The 26,687-nt window shown below is 59.8% G+C and overlaps 1 protein-coding gene across 9 annotated transcripts in view; it reads right to left on the minus strand.

Annotated features, from left to right (window-relative positions):
* Positions 1-447: 447 nt before the first annotated feature.
* ADGRB2 (adhesion G protein-coupled receptor B2) overlaps positions 448-26,687 on the minus strand; it is a gene marked incomplete at both ends in the record, with an annotated part of 33,342 nt that continues 7,102 nt past the window's right edge. Inside the window, 29 exons of one of the 9 annotated variants that reach the window (XM_079728400.1) lie at positions 448-633; positions 1,053-1,109; positions 1,209-1,307; positions 1,571-1,606; positions 4,001-4,620; positions 5,304-5,343; positions 5,684-5,779; positions 6,097-6,268; positions 8,360-8,458; positions 8,762-8,847; positions 8,978-9,044; positions 9,421-9,490; positions 9,666-9,816; positions 10,493-10,595; positions 10,711-10,814; positions 11,273-11,399; positions 11,679-11,722; positions 11,916-12,021; positions 12,356-12,686; positions 13,002-13,110; positions 13,187-13,255; positions 13,432-13,626; positions 14,425-14,531; positions 14,691-14,792; positions 14,867-15,034; positions 15,117-15,281; positions 15,873-16,037; positions 17,247-17,411; positions 17,664-17,747. In XM_079728400.1, the coding sequence (XP_079584526.1) occupies positions 448-633; positions 1,053-1,109; positions 1,209-1,307; positions 1,571-1,606; positions 4,001-4,620; positions 5,304-5,343; positions 5,684-5,779; positions 6,097-6,268; positions 8,360-8,458; positions 8,762-8,847; positions 8,978-9,044; positions 9,421-9,490; positions 9,666-9,816; positions 10,493-10,595; positions 10,711-10,814; positions 11,273-11,399; positions 11,679-11,722; positions 11,916-12,021; positions 12,356-12,686; positions 13,002-13,110; positions 13,187-13,255; positions 13,432-13,626; positions 14,425-14,531; positions 14,691-14,792; positions 14,867-15,034; positions 15,117-15,281; positions 15,873-16,037; positions 17,247-17,411; positions 17,664-17,747 (3,923 nt within the window). The remainder of the gene's footprint in view (positions 634-1,052; positions 1,110-1,208; positions 1,308-1,570; positions 1,607-4,000; positions 4,621-5,303; positions 5,344-5,683; positions 5,780-6,096; positions 6,269-8,359; positions 8,459-8,761; positions 8,848-8,977; positions 9,045-9,420; positions 9,491-9,665; positions 9,817-10,492; positions 10,596-10,710; positions 10,815-11,272; positions 11,400-11,678; positions 11,723-11,915; positions 12,022-12,355; positions 12,687-13,001; positions 13,111-13,186; positions 13,256-13,431; positions 13,627-14,424; positions 14,532-14,690; positions 14,793-14,866; positions 15,035-15,116; positions 15,282-15,872; positions 16,038-17,246; positions 17,412-17,663; positions 17,748-26,687) is intronic. The other 8 variants (XM_079728407.1, XM_079728408.1, XM_079728401.1 and 5 more) reach the window with 8 other exon arrangements.

Genomic DNA, 26,687 nt, shown 5'->3' on the forward strand with positions numbered 1-26,687 from the left:
GGCCACCCCCTCCCATTTGGAGTCAGCCTGACCCCATCACAATTTGACAAGACCAAGCGAGGCGAACCAAAGAGATGGAGGAACAAAGTTGGGGTCCCAGGGCTGGGCCTTCCCCTGGGGAAAGCAAATAGCTCAGCAGCAAAATCCACAGAGTGAAGTTTATTCCCAAGAAAGTTCCCTCCCCCCTCCCCAGCCCAGGACAGGGACATACAGGCTGGGGGTGAAGATGGGGCTCCAGGGGCTGAGGGGCCTCTGAGAAACAAGGAAGGGCCCTGGTCCCCCGGCCACGCCGTGTCTGGCTCCCCCAGCCCAGCTGAGTCCACTGTGCCTCCCTGCCCAGCCCTCGGGAGAGGGGAGGGAGCGCTGGCTCCTGGGTGCTTCCCAAGTGGAGTGTGAAAATAGAGAGATATATAATATGTATACGCAGTGGGCAGTCCGGAGTGGCACTCACACCTCTGTCTGGAAGTCACCATCCGGTGGTTCTGTGGGCTCCCAGGCTGCTGCCCGGTGCAGGGCCAGCCGTTCTCGGGGCTTGGGGGGCAGAGAGCCCAGCGTCATAGACTTAAAGGTGCTCCAGCTCTGATGTCGCCGCTGTTGGGACAAGCCGGGACGCTCCCCTGGACTGGGCTTCTCCTGTCGGGGGGAGAGGGAAGGGCCCGTGGAGATGGGCCAATACCCTCTCACCCACTGTACAGAGAACAAACTGAGAAGGCCCGGGGAGGGCCAGCGACGCCCAAAGTTACCGAGCAATCGGGTGCCCAAGTGGGGTTCAAATCCAGACCCGCCTGGCTCCAGAGTGGGGTTCCTCATCCCTGTGCTCACAGTGGCCCCCTGAGACCATGTCTCCTGCTGCCCACCCTCCTCAAGATCCTGATGGAGCTCCCACCAATACCCCCTATCTCCTAAAAACCCCAGACTGTTGCTTATGCCATGGGCAGGCCCTTGGTGAGGCAAGCTGAGGATGCCCAGGCCGGGGAGGAGGGCAGGGAGGGAATGAGTGCCTCGCGGCCCACCTGACCCCACCCCACCCCACCCCAGCCTGGGGCACTTACGCTGGACACGCTCCGTTCGGCTGCCCCACCTGAGGACACACTCCACCGCTTCTCCCTCTGCAACGGGGGCCATGGGTCAGGGTCTGACCCCAGGGGCCAGTGTGCCAGGTTGGGCCCCGAGCTTCAGGCAGGGGCAGTCACAAGAGGAGCCCTCACCTTGGCCGTGGACTGGCTGCGGTAGCGGTCGAAAGTGTGGAATTTCTGGTTGAGCTCATGGTAGAGTTCCGAGTGCCGTTTCCGGGTGTGCATCACCTTCTGGGAGCCACAGGGCGTCAGGGCAGGTGCTCCCCATGGGACACTCAGCATCCTGGGTCCCCACATCCCTGCCTGCTGTCGGCCCCTCTGGGACAAGGCCTGGCTCCTTCTTCACCCCAGAGCTACGGGCTTGGGCAGTTGAGGGACTGTCATGGGGTCAGGCTCTGCACTGGGGCTTGGGCTAATTTTAGGAAGGGACCCTACAGGGACAAACCGCCCCCCGCAATCCCAAACCGAACACACACATACGCTGTAGCACTTACCTCAAAGTCCAGGTCTGAATACCGTAACTTCTTTCGCTGGGAAGGAGCAACAAGGAAGCAGTGAAAGAGAAGAAAACTTTTTACCATGTGCAGGGGGTTTAGAGTGAGGAAATCTGCAACCCCCCAGGGTCTGCCCACTGTACCTTCCCCCAGCCCAGGCTCAGGAGCTAGGAATCCTTTAAAGGACAGCCCTTGAGGTTGTGGAAATGGGCTTGGGGCCTGGGAGATGAGGCTCCAAGGCGCTACCCCACCACAGGACTGCCAGGGGCACACACAGGCTGGCACACGCGTAGACATGCACCTGCACGTGGACCAGATGTCACAGCGCAGACTTCCAACACGGCGGGACACAGATCCCCACATGGGATCACAGAGCAGACCCTCCTTCATCTGTGTCCTGGATTCCACCCCTCTGTCCTGCCCCATCTTGCCCCATCCTCTCTGCCACCAACGGGCTCCTCTCTCCCTGGAAACCTCCACTTGTCCTGCAAATACAGGACGCAGGGTTACAGAAACCTTCCTTTCACCGGACTTTGCCCCCTTTCCTGCCAAACTTGGCCCTGCCTCCCTGGCCTCCCTCCCTCATGCCTCTCCCGGCTCTCACTTGCCCAAGACCACCTTCAAGGCCCCAGTGGCCTACGCAGCATTCGGTGCCACTCAGGAAGGAGGCCTTAGAGTCTCAGAATGTTGACGCAGGAGCGCTCACGAGGCCAAGACCAACCTTCTCAGGTTACACTGGGGAAACTGAGGTCCAGGGTGAAGGGACTTGCGCCACAGTCCTCAAGGATGCCGCTAAAACCGCCATCTAGATCTCCCCAGTCCCAGGCCTGCAGACACGCTCACCACCACTGGCGGTGGTGACACCCCTCTCCTGGTCCTTCCACCTCCCTGCCTGCTCTTCCTTCGCCATCCACCCTGGCGTCTCCAACTCTCGGCCCCCGCACTCTGCCCTGCACTCTCCCCTGCCCTTCAACACACACACACACACACACACACACACACACACACACACACACACACGTGTCCTCCCCGTTCCCAGCCACACTGTACTTTCTGGAGGCAGCGGGACTCCTCGCCCTGCTCCCTGATGCCCACGGGCAAGGCACACACGGCTGCACCCAAGAGAATAAACTCTAAATTCCCCCGCCCCAAACGCGCTCCTCCGCCCCATCGCAGTTGCCCACACCAGAATTCTGGATGTCATCCTTGACCCCTCAAGACTCTGCTGTGTTTTCTGCTACCTCCCACACAAGGAGCCCAGGGCTGGCCCCTCCTCAGGGGCCCAAGCACGGACAGGTGTCCCCAGAACAAAACCTGCCACCATGCTGAGCACTCCCCTCCCCAGTTCCCGTGTCAAGTTTTCTGTCTTTGTGACGCCTTCCTGTTTTTGCCATCTGTGGCAAGAGCAGGCACCAAATGTTCAAGAAACGTTTCAGGAGAAAAACTAAACTTGCAAACCTTCTAGCTGCTAACTTAGTTTTCTCGTGGGGAGGATGGATGGGGAGCCGGTTTCTGGGGCCAAACATGAGCAGCCAGTGGTGCCTGAGCTGTGACTCCTGACCCTGTCCTCATCCACACCCTCCTCATCCCTCCAACGAAAGTTCTAGAGTTCTACAGTGGGCCACTACCAACTGCTTGTTGCCAGTGATTCCCTGCAGGGAGCAGGCCCGAGAAGGTCAGAGAGAAGGTGGGGCAGCCACAGAAAACACACAGGCAGGGCAAGAGATGGGGCTGACATTTTCTCAGGAAGAGAGGGGCAATTACCACAGGCCTACGGGCAGTGCCTGAGGCTGACTTCAGGAATGATACCAGTAGCAATCCCCAATCCTCTAGCACTTTCTACCTGCTCCACACAGAGACAAATGTTTTATATCAGTTAGTCCTCGCAACAACTCTACCAAGAGGCTGCTCCTGTGCTCTGCCCACTTTACAAATGAGGAGACTGAGGCTCAGAGACATTAAGGCGAAGAGAGATTACGTGAGCCTCAGGGGAAGATTATGCTCCAAATCTCACTGTTCATCAGCAGCGTCCAGATCTGAACTTGGGGACTCGGAGACCCAGGTTCTCATCCCCTATGATGTGGCTTCCCTAGCAATACAGCACCGGGCCTGAGCCACAGGCCCCTTAAAGGAGGGCCATCCTAACCGGTCACCCCAAAACAGGCACTAAAGCAAGTGTGAGCACCTTCGAGAAGTGCACCCTCAGCGCGTGGCGTCCAAGCCCATGTGAGGAGCTCAGAGGAGCCAGGATTCCCCTGGAGCCGCCGTGGGTACAAACGGAGGAGAAACGCACAGCACATATACTCCCCAGGACTTTGTATGAGGAGGCTGCTGGCTGTCCCTTCCCGGCTGCTGCCAGACATAGTCACAGGCACCCGGGAGCAGGTCTCCCACCCCCCCCCCACCCGCCCGTGCCCAGCAGCCCCTCACCTCCAGGGAGCCCAGCTTCATGGTGGAGCCGGGCACGGTGCGGGGCATGGTCCGGCTGCGCTCCCCCGGCTCGGGCACTTGGCGGGCGCTGGGTGTCGGCGGTGGCGGTTGGAAGGTCATCCCGTAGGGGTTCTGTAGCGACCCGTAGGCAGGGCCCAGCCCCAGGCCCGAGTGGTCCACAGACAGGAAGCTGGGGTAGCCTTCGGCATGGCCCAGTGCCTTGGCAGCCCGCCGGGGGGTGCCCTCGGGCCGGGCCCGCGAGGCATCCTCGCCACCTCCGCCCCCGCCGCCGGGCTGCAAGCTCAGAGTCCTCCTGGGCAGCACCATGTAGTCCCCGTCGGAGCCCGGCTCGGCAGGCTGCAGCCATGTGAGGTCCAGCTGCCGCAGGCCGCCCTCCCCACACATGTACACGGGGTTGGCCTCCTGTGGGGGCGGTGGCTCCCCCAGCCCTGGTGAGGCTGCCACGGGCACCAGGAGATTGCCAGGCAGCGGTGAGAAGCTGAGGCTGCCCTCGGGACCCACGAGGCAGGACTTGGGCTCCTCGTCCTCGTCCAGGGACAGGCGGGACAGTGTGCCCGTGATGGTGGACGGGTTACAAGTGTTGACCTCCTTGAACAGCACTGGGGGCAGGAGTGGAGGGAGGTAAGTCCGGAGGAGGAGGAGCCCCCAGACGCCCTTGCCCAGGCTGAGCAGGTGCCAAGCCCCTGAGCTTGGACAGCGGGGGAAACTGAGTCCTGGCGTGATGGCTGGCTGGTTAACACAGGGGTTAAGAAGGTGCCTAACCCAGAGGCCCACAGCAAGGGCGACAAGGGAGGGCGAGGAACGAAGCCAAGGCCCAGCTCCCACAGTGCCCGGATGCGGGTCCTGACCTCTGACCCGACAGCCCCAAGGCTGTCAAAAGAGCCCTGCTCCCCGCTCCCTGGGCAGCTCCTCCCCAGGAGACAGAATTTGAAGGAGGTTCTGGTAAGAATCATGGAAACGACACAATGATATAAGAGCCACTTTGTGCCGAGCACCCGGCTAGGCACTTGATGTCCCCCAGTTCACGTAAGGCTCCCACCCACCCTGGGAGGACAGATTTCTCTCCGTTATAGGTGTGTTAACTGAGGCTCCAGGGGTAAGCTGTTTGCCCAGAGTCATACAGTGAGTGGTGTTCACAGCCTTGAATCCAACCCAGGGTTGTCTGACTCAAAAGCTGGACCCCGCAGCCAGACACCCGTCAGGGCCTTCCTTGGTGCGGCTGGGGGCCCTCCCTTCTTGCCCCTCCCTGGGGCCATTCTCGGCTCTGCCCTGGCACACTCACCTGTCTGACAAGCCAGATCCACATCTTTTTCAAAGTCTGACTATAGGCAGAGAGGGAGAGAGCAGACAGGCAGAGAGAGGATCCATGTATCAGGGTGGGGGGGGACGCAGGCCCCTCCCTACCCACCCAGAGGGTCTACCTCTGCTGGGCACACTGCCCAACAGAGCAGGGGGGCCCCAGGCGTGGTCTCCTCCAGCCGCACCTGACAGTGGGAAGACTGAAGCGGGGAAGGACTTGCCCAAGGCCACCCAGCTGTCAGTGGCTGAGCCTGAATCAAACCCAGTCTCTGTTCCCTCCCTGCCATAGATGAGGCAAGTGAGGGGTCTAGGGCAGGGGGCACTCAGAACCCACCTGTGCCCTGCCCGGGCCTCCTCACTCACCAGGATCTGCAGCTGCCCGTTCTTACACGAGTCGGGGGAGTCTTCACTCTCATCGGCCCGGCACACGCCCATCTGGCACTTCACCACATCCTGGACCTGGGGGCAGCAGGTGCCTGCTGGACCTGAGGCTGCCACAGGGCCCCCGGCCACGGCTGGCTGTGCCTCCCACCCCAGGCACCCAGGCGGGCGTGGAAGGAAAGAAGTGCATCCAGCGTAGGGGAGGGGAGAAGGAGCCCCAGGGGGCCGAGGCCAAGGCCAAGGCTGCCCAAGCTATCAGCGTGCACACCAAGGGCTGCCCAGCTGGGGACCTGGTCGGGCCTCAGTCTTCCCCATCTGCACCCATCTGCACCGTGGGGAGAAGCGAGGGGCTGGCATGGTCGGGGGAGGACAGGGCCAGGAGAGGCCCAGCCCACCTCTCGGCGCAGAAAGCAGTGCACAGCCGTGATGACAAAGCCCTGCGCGGAGTTGAAGACGGCAAAGAGGGCCTGGAAGAGGACGGAGCGGCGGTCCGTCATGGCCAGGACGGCGGACATCCAGGTGAGCGCCAGCAGGGGCAGCACCACGCAGGAGCTCCAGAGCGAGGCCCTGAGGACAAGGCAGAGGGTCCGTCAGGGCGACACTCCAGGGGACAGGCTGGGCTGAGCCTGGGCCTGCACTCAGCCTGGGGCCCTTAAGCTGCCCAAGAGTGGCAGGGCCCCAAATGCCAAGACCTCAGTAATGACCCCAAGCAGGGGGGCTGAGGAGCCGGAGGCAGAGAAACAGAACAAAGACAAAGAGCAGAAAACTGGGGGACAAGGAGAGGGGGAGGGACAGACACACCGACACAATGGGACTGAGCCAGAGGCAGCATCAGCGGACAGAGACAAAGAAGGTGGAAAGAAACAGTGGGAGAGAAGAGGAGGGAGACATATACAGACGCTGGGAGTTTCAGCCACAATTTGCACAGAATCACAGGCCTGGGCCACATCCCCAGAGAGTCTGGGAGGGGAGGAGAGGAAGAGGGACAAAGAGAGACGACAGTCATGGTGAGAGAGTAGATGAGACGGGCAGAGACACACAGGAAGGTTAAATCGGCAGAGAGGACGGAGGACATCACAGAGCACAGATCTTTGGGGAAGAATACGGGGGGCCAGGGCAGCAGAGGCTCCTCCCCTTCAGCTTCCCAAGGAGGAGGTGCCAGGCTCCCAGGGCCTGCTCAGAGCTGGGCAGAAAGATCATAGCTAGGGCTGGGGGTCAAAGCCAGGGTCGGGGGTCAAAGCCAGGGTCAGGGCCAAACCCACACATCCCCGACCTCCTTGACAAGGGAGGGCAGAGAAAAAAGGCAGAGGGGCCCGGGCATCCGGGCACCAGTGCCAGCCCGCCCCCACCAGCAACAGCCCACGAGCGCACAGTAGGGCAGCCTTGCCCTACTGGGCCAGGTGCCACACCCTGCCCACTCTGCCTCATGAACACTGCCGGTGGGAGAGTCAGGCAGGGGTGGGCACAGCTCTGGACAAGGCAGAGAGATGGGCAGGCGGCCAAGACCTGCCCTAGGAAGAGCGGTCCAGGGCTGTTCAGCCCGGCAGGGGGCGGGCACAGTGGTCTCCACAGGCCCCGGGGGCAGAGCCAAGACTAAAGAGGGGACCTAATCACAGCCATGAGGGCCACCACTGATTAACCACCAATTCTCTGGCAGGCCCTACACCAAATACTTTACACACATTAATCACACTGGGACCAAAACAACTCCAGTAAACAGGCATGGGGATTATTATCCCAATTTACAGATGAGGAAACTGGAGTGTGCCCAGCTGGGCAGACAGAGACAGAGCCGGGATGCAAACCCAAAGTGGCGCCTCCGAAGCCCAAGCTTTTAACTGCTAGTTCTGAGAGACTGGGTCAGAGAGGCAGATGGGAGCCCAAGTGAAAGGGAGCTTTCTGCTACACAGAGGTTCCCAGAGATGGTGCCAGCCGCCTCCAGAGGCAGTGAGCTCCCTGATCCTGGAGGTGTGCAAGACAGAGCTGGGCCCCCACTGCTCAGGGAGGGTCAGCTGGATTTCTGGCGCTGAGTGGGAGGTTGGGCCTGAAGCCCTGAAGTTCATTCATTCATTCTACTCTTGCGCGGCTGGGATTTTAAGAGTCTCAGCAGCCCGAGGACAGCTCAGTGAAATAATTCCCTACCTCCAAGATTCTCTGTCCTCCAACTGATTGTAAGATTCAATGCCTCTGAAATTCTAAGTCTCAGATTCTATGACAGATGATAAGACTCTATGATTCACTCATTCGAACATTCTTAGCTTCTGATTGTCTTATTCTAAGATTCTACCATTCTAATTCTAAGGTTCTATGGGCTCAAAAATTCTAAGGGTGGAAGATTCTATGAGCCTCTGTAGGTTGGGGCTATAAGGAGGAGTGTGTGTCTGTGCCTGGATAAAATGTAAGCTGGGGCTGCGGGGGCGGGGGCAGGGAGCAAGGGGTGGGCACGGGAATACGGCATTTTCTGGAAGGCACAGACATTCATTCCCTGTGGCCTCTTTGTCATCACAATGTCGAGCCCTTGAGAGTGCATGGCAGCTGGCGGGGCAGGGCAAGCTTTCCAGGGCACTGGGCTGATAACCCTCCTCCCCCCACCATGGGCACTGCCCCCCTTCTTTTGCCCCCACCCACCCACCCCTTTCCCACGGGGGCACAACTAACATGGCGTTCCTGGCCGAGGCTGAGCTGAGCAGGGGGCTGGGGACCACTCCACACGCTGAGCAGGGGAGGAGCAGGCTGGCCCAGGGGCACCGCTCCGACCTCGGGGGCGGCACAGACACAGGAAAAGGGGGGAGACACACGGGAAGTGGGAAGAGATGGGGCAGTGTGAGCCCCGAGTGGGGTGGGAGGGGGAGGGCAGATGAGAGAGAAAGAGGTGGGTTAGGGTGGGTGAGGGGCTGCAGCTGAGCACACCGGGTGCCCACCTTGCCTGCACCCTTGATGCACCAAGGTCAGGGAGCCCCGGTCGCATCATCAAGCCCTGAGTCTCCAAGAGTGGCTGTGGCCCACCCTCCCTACAGCGTTTCCCACAAGGCCAAGTCACAGCGACCCCCGTCCCCTTACCCGGCCCTCTGCTTCTTGGACTTGTCTGAGATGCCATCCCGAGCCATGAGCTTGTTGAAGACGATGATTCCGATGAGCATATTCACCTGGGGGCCCGGTGGAGTGGGGTAGGGGAAGACAGGATCACCAGATGCCCTCCTGGCAGGGAAATCCCCAGGTGGAGGAGGTAGACCCCCTTGGGCCATGCCCCTCCCAGGACGCTGCAGGGGCACATACCAGGACAATGACAGCTGCTGGGCCCACGAAGGCATAAAGCAGACCACCCTCCAGAGAGAGCCAGCAGCTGGGGAGGGGGGAAAGAGGGGGTATCAGACAACCAGTGGGCCCGCCCCCATGCTCAAACACCATCCCTCAGGGCTCCCTGAGCTGCCAGGTCACGTCACGCATGGGGCAGGGACCCAGACAGGGTGAGAGTGAGCCACTGACTGTTGCTGAGCCCCTCTAACAAGGGCCCTGGGGTTACCAAGGCTGATCCCTGACCTAAATGGTTCTGAGATTATCCAATCCCAGCACAGCCTTTGATAGTCAGGGAAACAGGCTGAGACGGGAGAATTTGCCCAAAGTCCCACAACAGGAGTGGGCCAGGATCACAGCCCGAGAAGTCTGGAGCCCTATCAGGTCCACTGACTCCCGTTTCCCACCCCGGGAGGCCCACGTACTAGCTGGATGTACCGTATCCTTTGGTGCGGGTAAAGCCGACCGACACGGCCACCACCAGGGCAGGCAGACCTGGGGGAGCGGGGGAGCCAGAGTGAGATGGCCGCCCGTCCTCAGGGTCCTTCACCCTCCCAGACCCCCAGCCCAGCTGACCCCTGTGCCCAGAGAGCAGGGCCGGGGCCAGAAGCTCTCTTGCTGCCCCTGTCCCCAAGGCCCAGCGGCAGGGTCCAGCACGAGCCCTGCTCACCCCAGCCCAGGCAGAGGAAGCGCTTGCGGACGAGGCGGGTGCGCATCCGTCCGATGACAGCCAGGTAGGACTGCCAGGCCTCGGTGAGCACCCAGCAAAAGGACGAGAGGAAGAAGAAGTGCAGGAAGGCGGCTATCATGGTGCACACACCCTGCAGGGAGGAGGAGAGGGAGGGAGTGGCCCTGAGCAGCCGCCAGGGTGGGAGGCGCCGGGCTTCCCACGTCCGCTGCTGGGCGCTGCCACGGCCGCCCACCTGAGCTCCGCCTGCCAGGCACCCCCGTCTTCCTGCACCCACACACAGCACGACACAGGCCCGGTGACACGCACATGGCACTCGGCATCCAGGAGGCGGGCGGGCAGGCTGCCCACGCACAGACGGGGCTGGCAGGGAGGGGCACAAACAGGAGTGCCTGCCACGTCATGGCCGGGTGGGCCCCACGTCTGGCACCAGCAGGGCTGGCGCTGTGCAGAGAGGGCCGAGGGGGCATAAGGGACAGCCAACACAGATCAGACGCGGGTACGTGGCACAGGAGGCTCCGCTGGGGCTCCCACATGCCCGCAGACACGCCCAACACACGTGCGCACAGGCACTCAGCTCACGTACACGTTCACAAATGCACACAGACATCCCTCACTGGAGTACACACACCCCCTCTCCAACTCCCTCATGCACGCTCACACACACTATCTCCCACACACACCCTCACCCAACACCCAGCTCGAGTGTCTGCACACATCCGGCACTTAGTTTCATACACACGAGCACACGTGCCATCCCCCCTTCGCCCGACTCTCACACCCCAGCCCCCCTGTGAGCCTGCACCTGCCTTGCTCAGCACCCGCGACTGGCCCACGAGGATCAGGATGTTGGATGCCAGGATGGACAGGCAGAAATTCAGCAGGATGATGGAGCGTTCCGATTTTATAAACCTGGTGGGGCACAGTGGGCAGAGACAGGGGAGCTAGCCGCCCTGCCCAACCTGGGGCGGCCGGCCACCTCCCGCCCCGCCCCCCCGCCCCCCCAGCCCCCCACCGTCCCACCTACCTCCAGAAGGCGGCATAGATGGCAAGGAGGGTGAGCAGCGCCATGCAGGACACAGCACAGCCGATCACAAGGGGGACCGAGGGGGAGCCCGCCAGCTCCAGGGTCTGGGGGAGAGGGGCCGACCGTCAGATGGGTCACTGGGAGAGGGCAGCTACAGGGGTGCCATCGCCCTCCCCACCTCCTGTCTAGGACAGACTGGCACCTGCACCTGTGCCACACCCACACTCACAAGGGGACTCACCACTGCCTCCACACGTGCACAGAGCAGACCCAGTCACGTACGTGGACGTGCATTTATGCTGTCACCCGCACTCTTCCACACACAACCAGACACACGTGTGTGTGTATACACATGCAATCACCCACTGCCACACACCCCTGGGCACGTGTCATCGCTGTGAGCACCATTCCGGGGGCACAGGCTTCCACGTGCAATCCCACAAGTACACCCACGCAAACGCCACGTGGGACCACCCAGATCCCCGCCAGCGCTGTCACAGATGGTCACTGGCACCCAGGAGCCTCTTCTCTGGCCCAGCCCAGGCACTTCCCTCCCACTCACCAGGTCCTTGGGTGGCTGGGCCAGCACAGCAAAGGTGGACAGGTGCTGGCACTGGCAGCGAGTGTGGGCTGCCTGGGTCTCCAGGGTCTGGCAGCTCTCAGTGTCCCAGTCCCCTGAGCTGGCATCTCTTGGGTGGAGGGAGAGGTGGAATGAGCCCCAGCCCAGCTCCACGGCCCCACCCCCAGTGCTGGCCACTGCCCGAGGACAGCTGAAACCCAGAGCAAGGCCACATCCAAGGGGCAGGCAGGCAGGCAGGCAGCGGGAGCCACAAGGTTTGCCCTTGATCCCTTAGGCCAAGGATGGTGCCAAGGCACCCTCCCTCTGGCCTTCCAGGCAGGACATCCCCTCCTGAGGGAGGAGTCCCAGGGCTGCAGGCTTCCCCACACAGAGCCCCTGCCCAACTCACGCTCTGGAGTAGTCCCAGCTGGCACAGTGGGGATCCGTGGTGCCCTGCGGAGCAGAAGACCTAAGTGCAGCGTGGGTGGGAAGCTGCCCACCCATGACCACCCCCATCCTGCCATGGCAGGCCCCACACAGGTCAGCGGTTCAGCCTGCCATCAGGGCAGACCACCTCCCCATCAGACAGGCCTTTGGCTGCCCTGGCTGGGGCATACCCAGGGTCCCTGCCCAGGGCCCCACTCACGTTGATGATATAGGAGAGCTCCACGGTGATGAGGGGCTCAGCTAGTGGCTGGGTGGGGGGCCTCACAGTCACTGTCATCACCCTGGATGTGACGGCCAGCGGGGGCCTGGGGGACAGATGCTGAGGTCAGCTCCTGCCAGCAGGTGCCCAGATCCAGTCAGGAACCCTGAAGGTGCTTTGGATCGAGGGCAGGAGGCTACCATGGTGCCAAGGCCAGGGGAAGGCCTAGAGTTCAGTGGGGCCCAGGACTTTGGGTGAGGTCTAGAGCTCAGTCCAGCACCCCCTGCACCCCCTCTGAAGCCTCTGGGAGCTGCACGGACGTCTTGGAGAAGCACCTGTGTCCAGAGCCAGGCGAGGGGTCCCTGAGGCTGCAGATGGATCTCTCTGTGGCCAGCACGGGCTCAGCCCTCCTCCCCTTACCTGGGCCTCCCTGGACTCACCTGGGGGGCGGCAGGATGAGGCCGAGGGTGCGGTAGAGCACAGCACCAATCACAAAGTAGGAGGAGGACTCCTCAGGGTCTGCCGGGAGGAGGCGCTGGTGGGAGTGGCCCGGGCCAGGGGGCACGGTTCCTGGGCCTCTCCCCCTGCCAAGGCTGTCTGCTGCCCCGGATGCGGCCGGCTTCCCTGGGGAGGAGAGGCTGAGCACCTCCTTGGGTAGGAAGAGGCGGTCCTCTGAGTACCGCACCCAGTCCTTCATGCCCCGGCGGCCGCGCATGGGGAACGTGATGTCGCTGGACACAGCCGAGACGGGCTCCCGCTGAATGCTGATCACTGCAGAGGACAGACAGAGACAGAAACAGAGCGGAAGGTCACAGGGGAAGAGATGAATGTGGGGGAGACAGCAGGAAGGCAGATGCAGACACCAACGTTGGTACAAACAAAGAGGCGGGGGATGGAGAAACAACAAAGAGATGGAGCATGGGAAGAAACGTGGAGACAGAGATACAAATAAGGGGTTAAATGAGGGAAAGGCAGGGCCCAGAGAAAGAGACGAAGATAGGAAAAGCCCTCAGAAACCAACCCTCTCTCAAGGTGCCCCGGATTCCGCCACATACAGCACCCCCTCCCCTGCCTGCCTCCTTGTACCCAGGTTATCTGTGACAATCAGAGAGCTCTGGAAGGCCTTGAGAGCATCGCCCACCAGGTGAATGAAGTCCTCCACGACCCGGAGCAGGTGCACAGAGCCAGGGGACACCTGGGGACAGACAGGGCGTAAGGGACCAAGGCAGGGGTGGCCGTGGGGGAACAAGCCTGGAAGCCCAGCCCCTCACCTGCTGAGCATCATCCCACTTGTCCTTGTTCTCTGCATCCACCATGAAGCTCACCACCTGGAAGAAGCGCTGGGGAGAGAGCAGTGGGTGTTGGGAGGTCCCAGCCCCAGGGAGAGTAGCTTCCCCGCCACAGCCACACCTGCCGCCCCACCGCCACAGACTCTGCTATAGGGGCCCCGCCTCCCCCTTCAATCTAGGTTTTCTGAACCTTCAGCCCTCCTTCCTCTTGACAGGGTGGAGGGTACCTGCACGTCATCAGCCGAGGGCACATAGGTGGCTCTCTTGAAGGTGTCAGTGACATTCCTCAGAATGTCCACGGAGAAAAGCAGGTCCCCACTGTAGTAGGTGCGCCGGGCCAGCAGCTCCTGCAGGCTCCGCACCACTTGTGACATGCCCTCGCCTGCCAGCATGCGCTGTCCCTTGGCCAGGTGCTCCCGAAGCTGCCAGTGACAGGTAGGCTGCTGTCACCAGAGTGTCAAGAGCTGGGACCCGCCCCGGCCCATCCCACTCCAGTCCACCCACCACTTGCATCCAGAGGGAAAGGGTCAGATAGAGATGCTCAAAGAGATCATGGGGAGACAGAGTCTAAGAAAGAGACCCGTAAAGAGAGAGAATCCCCAAAGATACGTAAAGACTGAAATAGGAACATCTAAAGAAAGAAGGAGCTCAGATATACATATAAAACATGATAAGCACAGTTGAGGGACAAGGCACCTCCCTAATCCAAAGAGGTCATTATACGCTGGAGTGTAATGCACTCTCTCTCTCTCTCGCTCTCTCTCAAATACGAGCTCCAAGCACAAACACAACAAATACCTGTTACAGTCAGACGAGTACACACAGGCCACGTTCGCTAACAACATTCTTACCCCATGGCAGGCCCTGGGCTGGGCACTGGGGACATAAAAATAATTTCAACTTTGTCCCTGCCTTCAAGGAGCTCCCAGTCTCACAGGACACAGACATTGTGATGAGCACTCGTAACACCTAATGACTGAGAAGCTCAGGGGGCTGTAGGAGCACAGGGGGAGGCACTGGGGATAAGGGAAGACATCTGAGAATCAGGCCTTGAGGGATGAATAGGAGTTTGTCAGACAAGGAGAGGCACAGCCAGGCAGAAGTGGGCACATCGTATGTACGCCAAGGCACATGGGCACGAGCAAGAATCAAGCTCCCTCCACGCCCACCAGAGTCTGGGACAGATCCTGTGTCGCCCCAGCCCAGCAGGGTGCACTCACTGACAGATACAGGTAGCGGTACTCATGGGAGATGCAGCGGGCAAAGCTGGGCAGCCCCCAGTAAGCCACGCCCTGGGCACTGAGAAGACAGCGGCGGCTGGCAGACCCTGCAGGGGGACAGGACAGAGGGTTGGGTGTGGGGGCCGAGCTCTCACCCACTTCACTCCACACCTCAGGATGGAGGCTCAAAGAGGCTGGGGGCCCGGAAGGGAGCGGCAGGAATGGCGGGTGTGGGAGGCGTGCAGGGAGAGCCACCCGCCCCTCACCTGAGGCGTTGGGGGGGCACTTGTTGTAGATGATCTCTCCGGCAGCCGCCTTCTTCCACATCATCAGCATCACGTACTCGTCTCTGCACATCTCATGGAAGGCTGTTGGTACAGCGGAGGGGCTCAGCCAGGCCCAGGCACTTGCCCCCAAAGCCCCAGGGTCCGGCGGGCAATACCTGGACACCTCTTCTCACTGCAGGGCTTCACCTCCTCTCCAGTGCCCTCGCAGGGGTATCCCTGAGTGCCTGTGGCCTGGCACATGCGGAAACGGCGCTGCCAGCCCGTGTCACATGTCTTGGAGCACAGGCTCCACGCATTCCACGGCCCCCACTTGCCATCTGTGGCTGCAGAGATGGGGGGCGTGAGTGGCCCCAGGCGCGCCCTGGGCCAGGGCCACCACCTGCCGCCCCTGTGCCGCACACTCACCCGGGCACTCAAGGTTGCCGCACTCCCGGGTGTCAGTGAGGGCCCCGGTACACGTGGCCCAGGCTGGGCCTGCCACGCTGCACTTTCGGCTGCGCTGCTGGGTCCCATTGGCACAGGACGTGGAGCACGGGCCCCAGGGACCCCATTCTAGCCACTGGCCTTCCACTGCATGGGGAGACACAAGCAGGGTTGGCTGTTGAGCAAGGGGTGTGGGGATGCATCAGGGCAGATGGCATTCAGATTTGAATAAGGCCAGACCCACTGGAGAGGGGTGGATGAAGGGGGGCTGGAGGGAGCTGGTGGTGCCTGGGCCTGGGCCTGCCTGCCTGCCACCAGCTCCAGGAACACAGGACCCCTCTCCACGCAGCACTGAGGCACGTGCTCTCTCCTGGCTAGGGAAACGGGCCCCGGGCCACCTTCTGATCTTTGCCCACACGTAAGCCCAGCTTTGTGTCCCCTCACAGCCCAGCTGGCCATGAGCACCAAAGTGCTATGAACAGCAAGGGTAGTCCAGGGCTCAGGGGAAGGGGCACTGGCAAGCAGCCCCCTTTAGATGGAATCACAGGGTGCCAACTCCAAGTAGGCTGGGCCAGGTCACCTCCCACGCTGGCAGGTAGACTTTGCCAGTCTCCCCATGCTTGGTCAAAGTTCACTGGGGTTCCCCCAGGGGCAGGGCACTGGATCTGACTTCCTCCCCTTTCCCGACCCCCACCCGGCTGGGCAGCGCCCGCCTGAAAGCCCACGGGTGCTACTGACCCGGGCAGGCGGCCATACTGCAGAGCTTAGTCTGCAGCTCGGGACCCTCGCAGGCCTTGCCGCCGTGCTGGGGGGGCACGCAGGTCCGCATCCGGCTCCGGGACCCCCGCCCGCAGCTGCGGGAGCACAGGCTCCAGGACCCCCACTCCTCCCACACGCCGTGCACTGCAAGGAAGCACGTGGCCAGTGGCTTGGCGGCACCTTGGCCCCGCCCACTGCCCACCCGCCCACCAATCAGGAGCTCCGGCAGCTCTGCCACCGCTCCTCATTGGCTCTGCCCTGGGCCCCAGGATTCCGCCCTTTGGGGGTGGGGATGTGGAAGACACAGACTTCTAGTCCCAACTCACACAGGACACTGCCTGTGGACACCCCGACAGGGAGACTAGAATCAACCCAGGAGGGGAGCCAGGGGTCCTCCTCTCCTGGGGGCACAGTAAAGCCCAGGAAAGGGCTCAATATCTACCCCACCTTACCCCATCCCCATCCCTCCCCACCCCAGATCCAGAGCAAGAATCCAACATGGCAGGCATGGGGCAAGAGAATGCCCCTCCCCACCCCAAGCGCAGGGACACACAAATAGACATGACCCTCTACGTGGACACTGACACAAAGAGCTCACATTGGAACACGGCTTTGCCCCACCCCTTTGCAAGCTCCTGGCACACCCCCAGTTGCCAAGACCCCTTCCCAGGTAGCCCTACTTTAAGTTCCCAGCCAGGAGCTGATCTGGCCTAGGCACCACTTCGCTCCCTCAGGCGCAAGGGGCAGGACCCGCTGAAGCTGCCGAGCCCCTCCTGACCCACAGGCTGTCCCCACAGGCACATGCACATTCTCAACAACTCCATGCTGAACTGAGGAAGGCTTCAGGGTCTAGGGGAGGCTCCCTGGGGAGTGGCATAGGGAGTCAGAGGAGGGAGGGGATGGTCAGAGAGATCTTCATTTTTTTTTCTTTAAAGTGGCATTTCTCTTAGATCTTGAAGGACAGGGTGAATTTTAATAGCCAAGGTAGTGGTGGAGGGGATAGGATGAGAATAGACAAGTGCAGGGTGGTGGGAAAGTGCAAGAGGTGCTGGTGTGGCCAGAGCATAGGGAACATGGAAGGCGGTGAGGGTAAAAAGACAAGCCTTGATTACCAGGACGTAGGCATCAGGGGAGTGATGTGCCCAGAACCAAGCCTGCTGGTGCGGGCCCTGGTCTGATTCATCTGTGTCCCCGATGCCCTGTGTGGGGCTGGGCACGGTGGGGGGGTGGGGGCACAGTCAAGTTTGCTGAATGAAAGGAGGAGGCAACCAACCATCTTTGGAAGATGAACTTGCCCGAGTCCCAGGCAGGACCCGACCCTGCAGGCAGACTGGGCGGGGAGGACGGGCATACCTGGGCAGGTGGCTGAATTGTTGCAGGGCCGGGTCTCCCGCAGGGGCCCGCTGCACAGGGTCCCATAGGGGGAGGACACGCAGGAGCGGGTCCGCACCTGCAGGCCCTGCCCACACGTCAGGGAACACACGCTCCACGGGGACCACTCCTCAGCCGCTGGGTCGCCTACGAGAGAGGGACAGCGTCGGCGGCAGGGGGCATCTCCCAAGCACTCAGTCTCAGGAATCCTCCTACCCTGACCCCAAGTGACAGGCTCTTCAGGAGGCAATCCAGCCCTGCCCACAGGCCTCGCATGGCACAGAGACACGACTGAGCTCCAGGACATTGACAGAGACAGGCACACGCCAAGCACACATGCCACCAGATGCCACAGAGTCGGGCCCCCACCACAGAGGAAGGGAGGCGGGCCCGAGTTACCTGTCTGCGCCATGTACAGCCCAGGCTCATCTGCAGACCTTGGCCACTGGGTTTTCACCTTCGGTTCCTCTTCCGGCTCCTCACCTGGAACACAGAGGTGGTGGCAGGGGCTCAGCAGAGGCCAGCTCAGTCCCGCCAGGGTGGCACAGAGAGGGCAGCCTTGCTCACCCTCAGCCAGAGGGTCTGGAACCAACTGCAGGTGACGCTGAAAGAGCATCACGTCCTGCCCCCTGCCCCACCAACACCATTTTACAGATAAGGAAACTGAGGCTCAGAAGGCCACACAGGGCTTGCCTACAGCCTCACGACTGTCTTTTCCTCCTGCCTCAGCCAAACTGGGGGAGACTGGAGAGGAGTGGCCGCTCATATTAATGAGCGGGCGGCTTCTGTGCCAAGTGCTGTCCCTACCTATCCCCTTAACCCTCCCCTGGGAAGTAGGGACCATCACCTCCGTTTAAAGATGAGAAAACTGAGGCCGAGAGAGGGGAAGTGACTTGTCCAAGATCACACAGCTTGGAAAGCCTCAAGTCCAGTCTCTTTCCCCTCACAGGGCTGACCCTAAGGCAGACAAACAGCCAAGCTGAGCAGTTGTGACCACTCCGTAAGCTTGCCTCTGGGACATGCTTGGCTTCATGCCAAGCCAGGGGCTGGGCCTGGGGCCCAGATTCTGCCCCCCAAGCAGCACTGGACTGTGACCTGGAGGCACAGGTCAGAATGCCGCTCCTCTGAGACCTAAGGGCCTGGGGCAGGTGCCTCCATCCAGCAGACCCTACTCCCCACCGCCCTGTGGCCAGAGAGCAGCAGGCGCTCTGGGATCTGCTGCTGCTGCCTCGGCTCCCACCTCACCGGGCTCTTGGCTGCCCGATTTCTGTGTCTGGTCTAGGCCTTGGAAGCACTGCCAGCCCTGGAGGAGAGGCTGGGAGCTCCCATTCTCCAAAGCCAGGCCCTCCTGCTCAGACGTGAGCTCATCAGGCCCTCTCCCACAGGCTGGGTAGCGGGGATGGTGGCAGACGTGAGTACAGGGGAGAAAGACCCAGCCCACGTAGAGGCTTCTGGGCAGGTGGGATCGGAACAGCATTTTGGGACAGGGCTCTGCCCATGCTGTCCCCAGACCAGAAGGTACTCCTCTCCCCCACTCCCAGGCCCTCTCCTATTTCTGAACACCAGGCCAGCACCGAACAGGCACTCTGTGTTGGAAGGAACCCAAGAAGGCTGTACTCTTCCTGCCCCCTGCCGCCCAGTCCAGGCTCTGCGTCCGAGAGAAAGCTCTTCCTCACCAGGCATGAAGAGTGGCCACTCTGAGCAAACCTGCTGTCCAGAGGGCCCTGAGCTGCCACTCAGCCCGGCCTCTGGTCTCATCCACTCCCGGGCCCTTCCCTCCACTTCAGCCACCAGTCCCAGGACCTGATCTTCATCATCCCCGAAACTGCTCCACCATCTCTGAAACCTGCGTCTCCCCACCCCACAGGACACCTTCAGAGTCAGGCAACCCTGGTCCCAACTGGGGCGTGGACACTGACCAGCTGTGTGACCGTGGGCAAGTGTCTTTGCCTCTCTGACCCTGTTTTCTGACCTCTGTAGAACCATACTCAGAATACCCCCTACCCTGAGGGCTGACCTCAGGACTTCCTGACAGGAGATCATGAAGGCCTCAGCACCCTGCTTGGACATGGGGAATGCTCAGAAGGCAGCAACTCTCTGGTTTATTTTCACCATCTTCCCTTCCCTCAACACCTCCACCCCTTCAGCACCCTCACATGCCACCACCCCTCAGCCCCCTGGGCCTCCTCCCTCTGAACAGCATCTGCCATCGCTCCTGGCCTCACTTTGGGCCCTGCCTCTATCAAGACCACAGAGAAGGTGCTGGAACCATGCCTGGCAGCTCCCGAATCCCCTCACCCAGCCTTTCCACCACACCCGCTCAGCCAGTCCCCAGCCCTGGAGACTGTGACAAACCGCCTTCTCCACACCCACCCCCAGGCTGCTAAAGAAATCTACAGCTGTGCCAACTGCCACCACGACAGATTCAGGGATGCACATCCGATGGCCGAGCAGGGCTCCCTGCCTTCCCTGTCCCCCATTCGGCGGGCTGTGCCAGACCTTGACCTCTCTCCTCAAGCCCATCTCCGCCCACTCCCTCTCTGCAACAAGCTCCTTTACAGAGAAAGCAGAAGCTATGACACGGGAGCCCCCCCACCCCGACTTCTTGCCTCACCCCTCCAACTCCCAACTTTCCTGAAGCCCTTCTCTTCACAAAGACCAGCCCCTCATCCCAGTGCTGCCTTCTATTCCTCCCGCCTACCTTCTCGGGAGGGCTCCACCCATCATCCCATCTCATCAGCATTTCGTCAGCATTCTCCTCGTGGCAGCCTGGGAACAGATCTAGGCCCTTTCCGTTCTCAGAGGGGCCCTCCTCTGACCCTCCTGCCTTCTCTGGCTACTGCCCTCGGCTCCTCTTCACCATCAATGAGTGGTCCAGAGCTGGCACTCCAGTTTCTCACCTGCCACTCACATCCTAGCTCAGATGTCACCTTGCCTGGTAAATCCACTGCAGTCTGGCTTCTGACCACATCTTCTGCTGAAACCGTTCTTGACAGTCATCAGTGCCCTCCTTGTGGCTAAATCCTATGGATGCTTTGCAGGCCTTGTCCCGCCCGACCCCTTGGCAGCATTTCGCCCTGCTGACTCTCCAGGCCTGAAACACTCCCCTCCCTGACTCGCCTGGCTTCCTGCTACCTCTCCCCTGCCTCTTTGACCGGTCTGTTTTCCTGCTGCTTCCCACATCTGGCATCCACGTTTTGTCCTGTTTTCACAGGACAACACCGCCCCCCCCAGGCTTCATTAACGCCACCTGAATGGCTGCTCCGAAGTCGTTGCGCCACCCACCGAACCTGTGCTTCACTCCTGTATAGCTTCCTGCCTCCTGAACAGGTCCTCTGATTGGGGGGGCAGGGGGGCTCAAACTCAGCGTGTCCAAAATAGGATGATCATCTCCTCTCAAACCTCTCAAACCCACTTGTTCCCCACCTTCACCTGGAAAACTCCTACTTGACCTTCAAAACTCACCTCAAATGACCTCTTATAGGCAAAGTCTTCCTTATCCCTCACTCCCCTGCAGAGTTGGCTGCCCCCTCTTCTACGTGCCCACTCATCACAGATGATTCCATCTGCTGACTGTCTGAATTACCCCCCATCCGAGAGCCCTTTGAAGAAAGGCTGTGTGAGCCATCTCCCTGACCACACGAACACCAGCACAGAATCCGGCCCAGAGAAACAGCAATAAACACCAATGAACGTGTTGCTCCTAGCTTCCCCCACCCCATGGGGGTCATTGGAAATGGTCGTTTGTCATCTTGAGTATCAGCTCTGACCTGCAGCCCGCCACCTAGACCACCCCAAGCTTGACATCCATTTATTAATAAACGCTCTGGAGATGCCATCTGACCTGTTGCAAATCCAGTCAAGAGTCCTCTCATCCAGCTCCTTTTTGGCGTCTTGGCCATTACTATTGTGGGTGGCAACCCCTCCCATCCCTGGCCTGGCATCCAGGAAGCCCATCAAATGCGGCCACGTGAGAGGCCAGCCTGGCTTGCTTGTTGTGGACTCACACTGCTTCCTGTGGGGCCCCGTCCTCTACTGACCACTCACCACCTGTTCGCTGGCCAGCCCCGCCATATAACCAGAGGTGGTGTCGGTGGTTTCTAGAATCCACCCCATTTGAAAATCAGAACATGTCCCAGGTCCAGCTCTTGAGCCCCTCTCCTAGCCTCCTGGGCTGGGCCAGAGAGGGCAAGGGACAAGCCCAAGGCCACACCGCCGGGGCCTGCACTGACTGCCCTCCCCTCCCCACCCCCACCCTACTCCCCACTGAGGAAAGCCAGTTCTCCCTTCGGGGGAAGAAGTCAGATAAGACCAGAGGTGTCAGCCACTGAAACAAACGTTTATTCAGCATACACCATGTGCAGGCCCCTGCCAGCTCCGGGCCCAGACCAGGGCAGGTGTGAAAGGAAGATGGGCCAAGAGGACAAGGAGGGTTCCAGGAAGGGGTGTGAGCACCCCCAGACCTCCTGAGCGTCCCACTCAGTGGGCGCCGTGAGCTGACTGGACCAGGGACTCTGATGCTCCCAGCCCTACCACCTGTCAGCTTTCCCACCTGGCTACTTGCTGCCTGGGACCCGCTTCCCCACTCAACCCTGGATGAACTCTAAACTGTTCTGTTTTGTTCTGAATAACCCTGTAGGAGATAATTTACTACACACCTCCTATGTGCCAGTCACTGCATGCTCTACATTACCTCATTTAATCCTCATTAGGGCAGGTTCTCCCATTTTACTAATGAGGTACTAATGAGGCTCCAAGGTCTCATCCTGGAGAGAGGCTGGTGTGGGATTCGAACTCCAGCCTGCCTGATTCCAGAGGCCACTTTACGCTGAACTGCGCTGGCTCTGACAAAATGCAACTCAACTTGGACCTCCTCAGAGATGGCTTCCCTGATTCCCATGGGACCCCGAGTTACTCCCTCGCCTCCCCACAGCCCCTCACTTACTTGCCTCTATTCTCTTGTTTTCACACCTCTTCCTAATTGTTCCTTTGAGCATCTATGCCCCGCCTCTGCCAGGCGAGACTGATTCTCCCTTGTAGGCTCCAAAGTGGTCCTCTGGAAGCCCAGCCACACACACTCGCCTGCTGAGAAACCTTCAGTGGCTCCCCACTGCTACCACCACAGTAAACCTCTGAGCCTGGCATGCTCTGGTCCCTGCTGACCTGTCCGGTCCTGTTTTCCCCTCCCCACCAGGCAGCCAAACTGTGAGGCCGTGTGGGTCAGTGGGAAGGACGTAGATTTGGGAGCCAGACAAATGCAGGTCTGATTCCCAAGTCTGCATAGGCTTGCTGTGTGCCGATGGGCAAGTCGCCTCACCTCTCTGAGCTTAAAATTTTCCAACTGAGAATAGAGGTGACACTTCCTAATTCATCATGAGAATGGAATGATGAGAGATACGATCACCTGGAGCATAATAAACTCTCAACAAAAGGAGCTGCCACTCCCTTCTTGTTATCCCTTGAACATGCAATTGCTTTCCTCCTTCCATTCATCTGTTAATGGTGTTCCCTCTTCTTGGAACACCCTTCCTCTACCTCAATCTGTCAAAATCTTCTAGATTTCAAATGCCACCTCCTCCAGGAAGCCTCCCTAGGCTGACTACACAGAGGTCTGGGTGTGCAGGTCCCTTCTTCTGCTATAGCTGTGAGTAACCTGTGCTAATCCCTCTCCTGGCCCCTGAGGGAGGGTTTCAATCTCCCTAGACCTCTTGCACAGATGGCCCAGCTCTGAGCTGCCAGACACAAGACAGGCATTCAGCAAACACCAAGTATCCCTGAGGGTTCCTCCACCCCAACCACACAGGACCACTGTGGTCTCACCCCTGACACTGGCAGGCAGGGTGGGCACAGGCACTTTGCCATCTGACCAGGACTGCACACACCTGCTACCCCATGCTCCGCAGACCCTGCCCCTCAAACTCCACACAGTCCAGCCCCCTCAGCCTCCTTTGTCATGAATGTATTAAAAACAACCATGATAGGGGCTTCCCTGGTGGCGCAGTGGGTGAGAGTCCGCCTGACGATGCAGGGGACACGGGTTCATGCCCCGGTCTGGGAGGATGCCACGTGCCGCGGAGCGGCTGGGCCCGTGAGCCGTGGCCGCTGAGCCTGCGCGTCCAGAGCCTGTGCTCCACAACGGGAGAGGCCACAGCAGTGAGAGGCCCGCGTACCGCAAAAAAAAAAAAAAAAAAAAAAAAAAAAAAAAAAAAAAACCATGATAATCACCACTTCCACGGGGAGAGAGCAGTGCAATTTACAAAGCAGTCCTCCCTCCCCAGGGTCTCTGCATCCTCCCTGAGGCTGGCCCTAGAGCCCCAAGTAGGCACCAACTGATCCCCCTGAAACACCGTTCTGTCATTCCCTCCATGGCTCTCCAGCCCCAGCAGAACATCAGGACCCCAGGGGGGCCAGGGCAGAGGAAGCTGGCTCTTGTAAATTCTAGACTCTACCTGTGCAGTCCCGTGCAACTGGGTACACCCAGCCAGAATGCCAGTCCCCTTCCAATGACTTCCTCCCCAGGCTGCTGGCCTATCTGCCCAGCCTCCCAACAGAGCTAGCTGGGTCTCTGCCACCTTCCCCACGTAGCCAGGAGCTCCTCGAGGGCAGGGACCGCGTCCGGCTCATTCTTCTTCCCCCACGCCGCCCAACTTCTTGCTGCCTTAAAGCCCTCGGCCAACAGGGTGAGGTCCCAGTGTCTGGGTGCAGCAGTCAGAGCCTTGGCCCCATCCCCCACCACCGGGGCTACCGTCTGGTAAAGGCTGGTCTACTACAGCCCCCTGTCCCCAGCATGTTCACACGCCACGCCCTGGCACGGGCTGCTTCCTTTACCTTGAAAGCCCTTCTCCTTGCTCCGGGAAATGCCTTGGGGAGGCTCACAAATGTGCCATAAAATAACACTGGGTCATGGACTGAGGAAGTGATCCCCTTTCCAGGTCTCATTTTAGTAGAGTGACTATTTGCCAATCTGCCTGGGATAGTCTGGTTTAGGCCTATCACCCTGATGGAATTAATAGTACCCCCCCCCATTTATAACCTCGAAAATGTCCCGGCTCAGGTGATAAATTATATGGCCACCTCACTTTTAATCCTTCCAAGTGCATGAGAAAGAAGGTCTCCGTGCAGTCCGAGACTTTAACACATCCCCAGTACGTGCTAATTTCTCTTTCTAACAAACTGAGAGGAGGGACGAGCGTCTAGCTAGAATCTGTTGTTTCTTTGGTTACCTTCTATTTCAGATAAGGGATACTCTTTTTCCATTGATGATATGAAATTTCTTCTTAATGTGTTAAATTTCAAAAGCGATTCGATTTAAAGAAAAAAATGCACAGGCTAGTGAATTCCTATTCACTCCTCAAAACCCAACTCAGAATCACCTTCTTTAGACCACCTTCCCACCCCTTTGTGGTTTAATCCCTCACTCTTCCTCCTCCCTTGGCATCCAGCACATACATTCATACCTATTACACTAAGTTAGGACAATACACAACTACTTATCAGGGATTTACCATGTGCCAGGCACTGTGCTAAGCATTAACCCAAATTCTCTTGCTTAATCCTCACCATTACTCTTTAGATAACTCCACTATCCCCATTTTATAGGTGATGATATAGGGATGAGGAAACATGCCCGTCGTCGCACAGCTAGTCAGTGGTGGTGTCAGGGATTGAACCTGGGGCCTGGTGACTTCAGCCTGTGGCCTTGACCACCACTGTACACTAGTGGTCACTCTCCCCCACCAGAGGGCAGAAGGTGGGTCTGCTTCACCTCAGATCTCATTCACTCAGAGCCACTCCAAGGCCTGGCATAAACTCCATTCTGATAAAGAAATGAAGACGTGTGTGATGGATGGGCTGGGACTCAGTCCCCTTCAAGATGTCTGGGGGTGGGGGGTGGGGTGGTCTGTGCCCCACTCCCCATCCCATGATGGAGCACACAGATTTCTGGCAGCAGAGATCTGGGCTGGAAGGATCCTCCAGGAATCGTACCACATATGCTAGGTCTCCCCCCACCCCACTCTGAGAGAGGCCCTGCCTCCCCAATGTCTGCACACCAAACAGTCAGGTAAGGTAGGGCCTCTCTTCCTGCCACCAGACCATGCTGGCCAGAGGAAGATGGCAGAGCCTGAGGGTCAAGGAGAAAGCCAGGTGAAGACTGGGTTAGGCAGGTGAGAGGCAGCTTCCTAGAGGAGACAGGGCTTGAGTTGTGCTTGGAAGGATGGGGCCAAGGATAACCCAGGGCAAAGGGCATTCCAGGTGAGGGAAACAGCCCAAGCAAAGGCAGGGAAGCCAGAAAGCAGGGGGTTCCGAGGCCAGTAGGAGCCCCAGTTGAAAGGGTGGGAGAGAACCAGAGGGAAAGCAGGTGGCAGCTGGGTCAGGGGCGGGACTGGAATGCCAGGCTGAGGAGTCTGGACCACGCTGGGGAGTCCCTGGGGGCTGAATCAGGGAAGTGACACACAGAGAACAGGGGGTCCTGAGGCCCCAAGGGGGTAGCACCTTGTCCAAGTCACACAGCAGCAGTGGCAGAGGGGGGATCTGAACCCATTCTTGCCTCCCAGGCCTGACACTCAGGGGGCCGCAGGCTCACCTGGTGCCCATGCCTCTGGAATGGAGCCTGGATGATGGAGATGGTGGGCTAGTAGCCACCAGCCAAGGGTGGGACAGTGCCCCTGGGGGGAGGCAGGGAGTGTGGCAGAGGAGGGAGGGGGCTGCAAGAGTGAAGGACACTTTCTCCCAGATGTCACCCCGCACAACCACATCTCAGGACTGGAGGGTCCGCAGGCAGGAACTGCAGGTTGGCGACCGGCTCCCTGTAGCTGGGCTCTGGAGCTGGTACCAATTCTACCACCTGCCTTCCGGCCCCGGCCTCTGCCAGCCTCCGTGCCTGTCCTCTGTGGAGCTCCTTCCTGCCTTCCTTCCCTTTCTTCCTCTCCCCCCACTTAACAGATTGCGGCAGCAAGATGGCACAAATTTATGGCTCAACTCACCAAAAATAACAAGAGATTTATCAAAGGCAGTTTGCGTGAAATTAACAGGCATCTGTACCCTCTTGTCAAACGCACTCAGCTCTGAGGCGGGCCCAGGCACTCCGCTCCCAGCCTCATCGCTCTTCCAGTACCAACCCAGCTCCACCCCGCTTGGCCTTGCGTTGATCCTACCTGGGACGCCCCAGAGAAGCTGAGCACTGCCCCCCTGCCCCAGTGCCTGGCAGAGGGGCTGGGATGAGGATCTCACCTGTTCACCACCATCCCACCAATCTTGTCCTCAAGCTGGCAGCTCCATGTGCCAGCCAGTTCTCCTGCAGCTGGTACATGTCCAACTGGCCCAGTGGGGAGGAGGTGAAGGGAAGCATGGAGGTGAGGCCAAGGGCTTGGCCAAGGTGGTGCTGCCCAGGCACAGAGTGCTCCAGGCCCTGATGATGCCACT

Source organism: Hyperoodon ampullatus (assembly GCF_949752795.1).
Source record: "Hyperoodon ampullatus genome assembly, chromosome: 2".
Lineage (NCBI taxonomy): Eukaryota > Metazoa > Chordata > Mammalia > Artiodactyla > Ziphiidae > Hyperoodon > Hyperoodon ampullatus.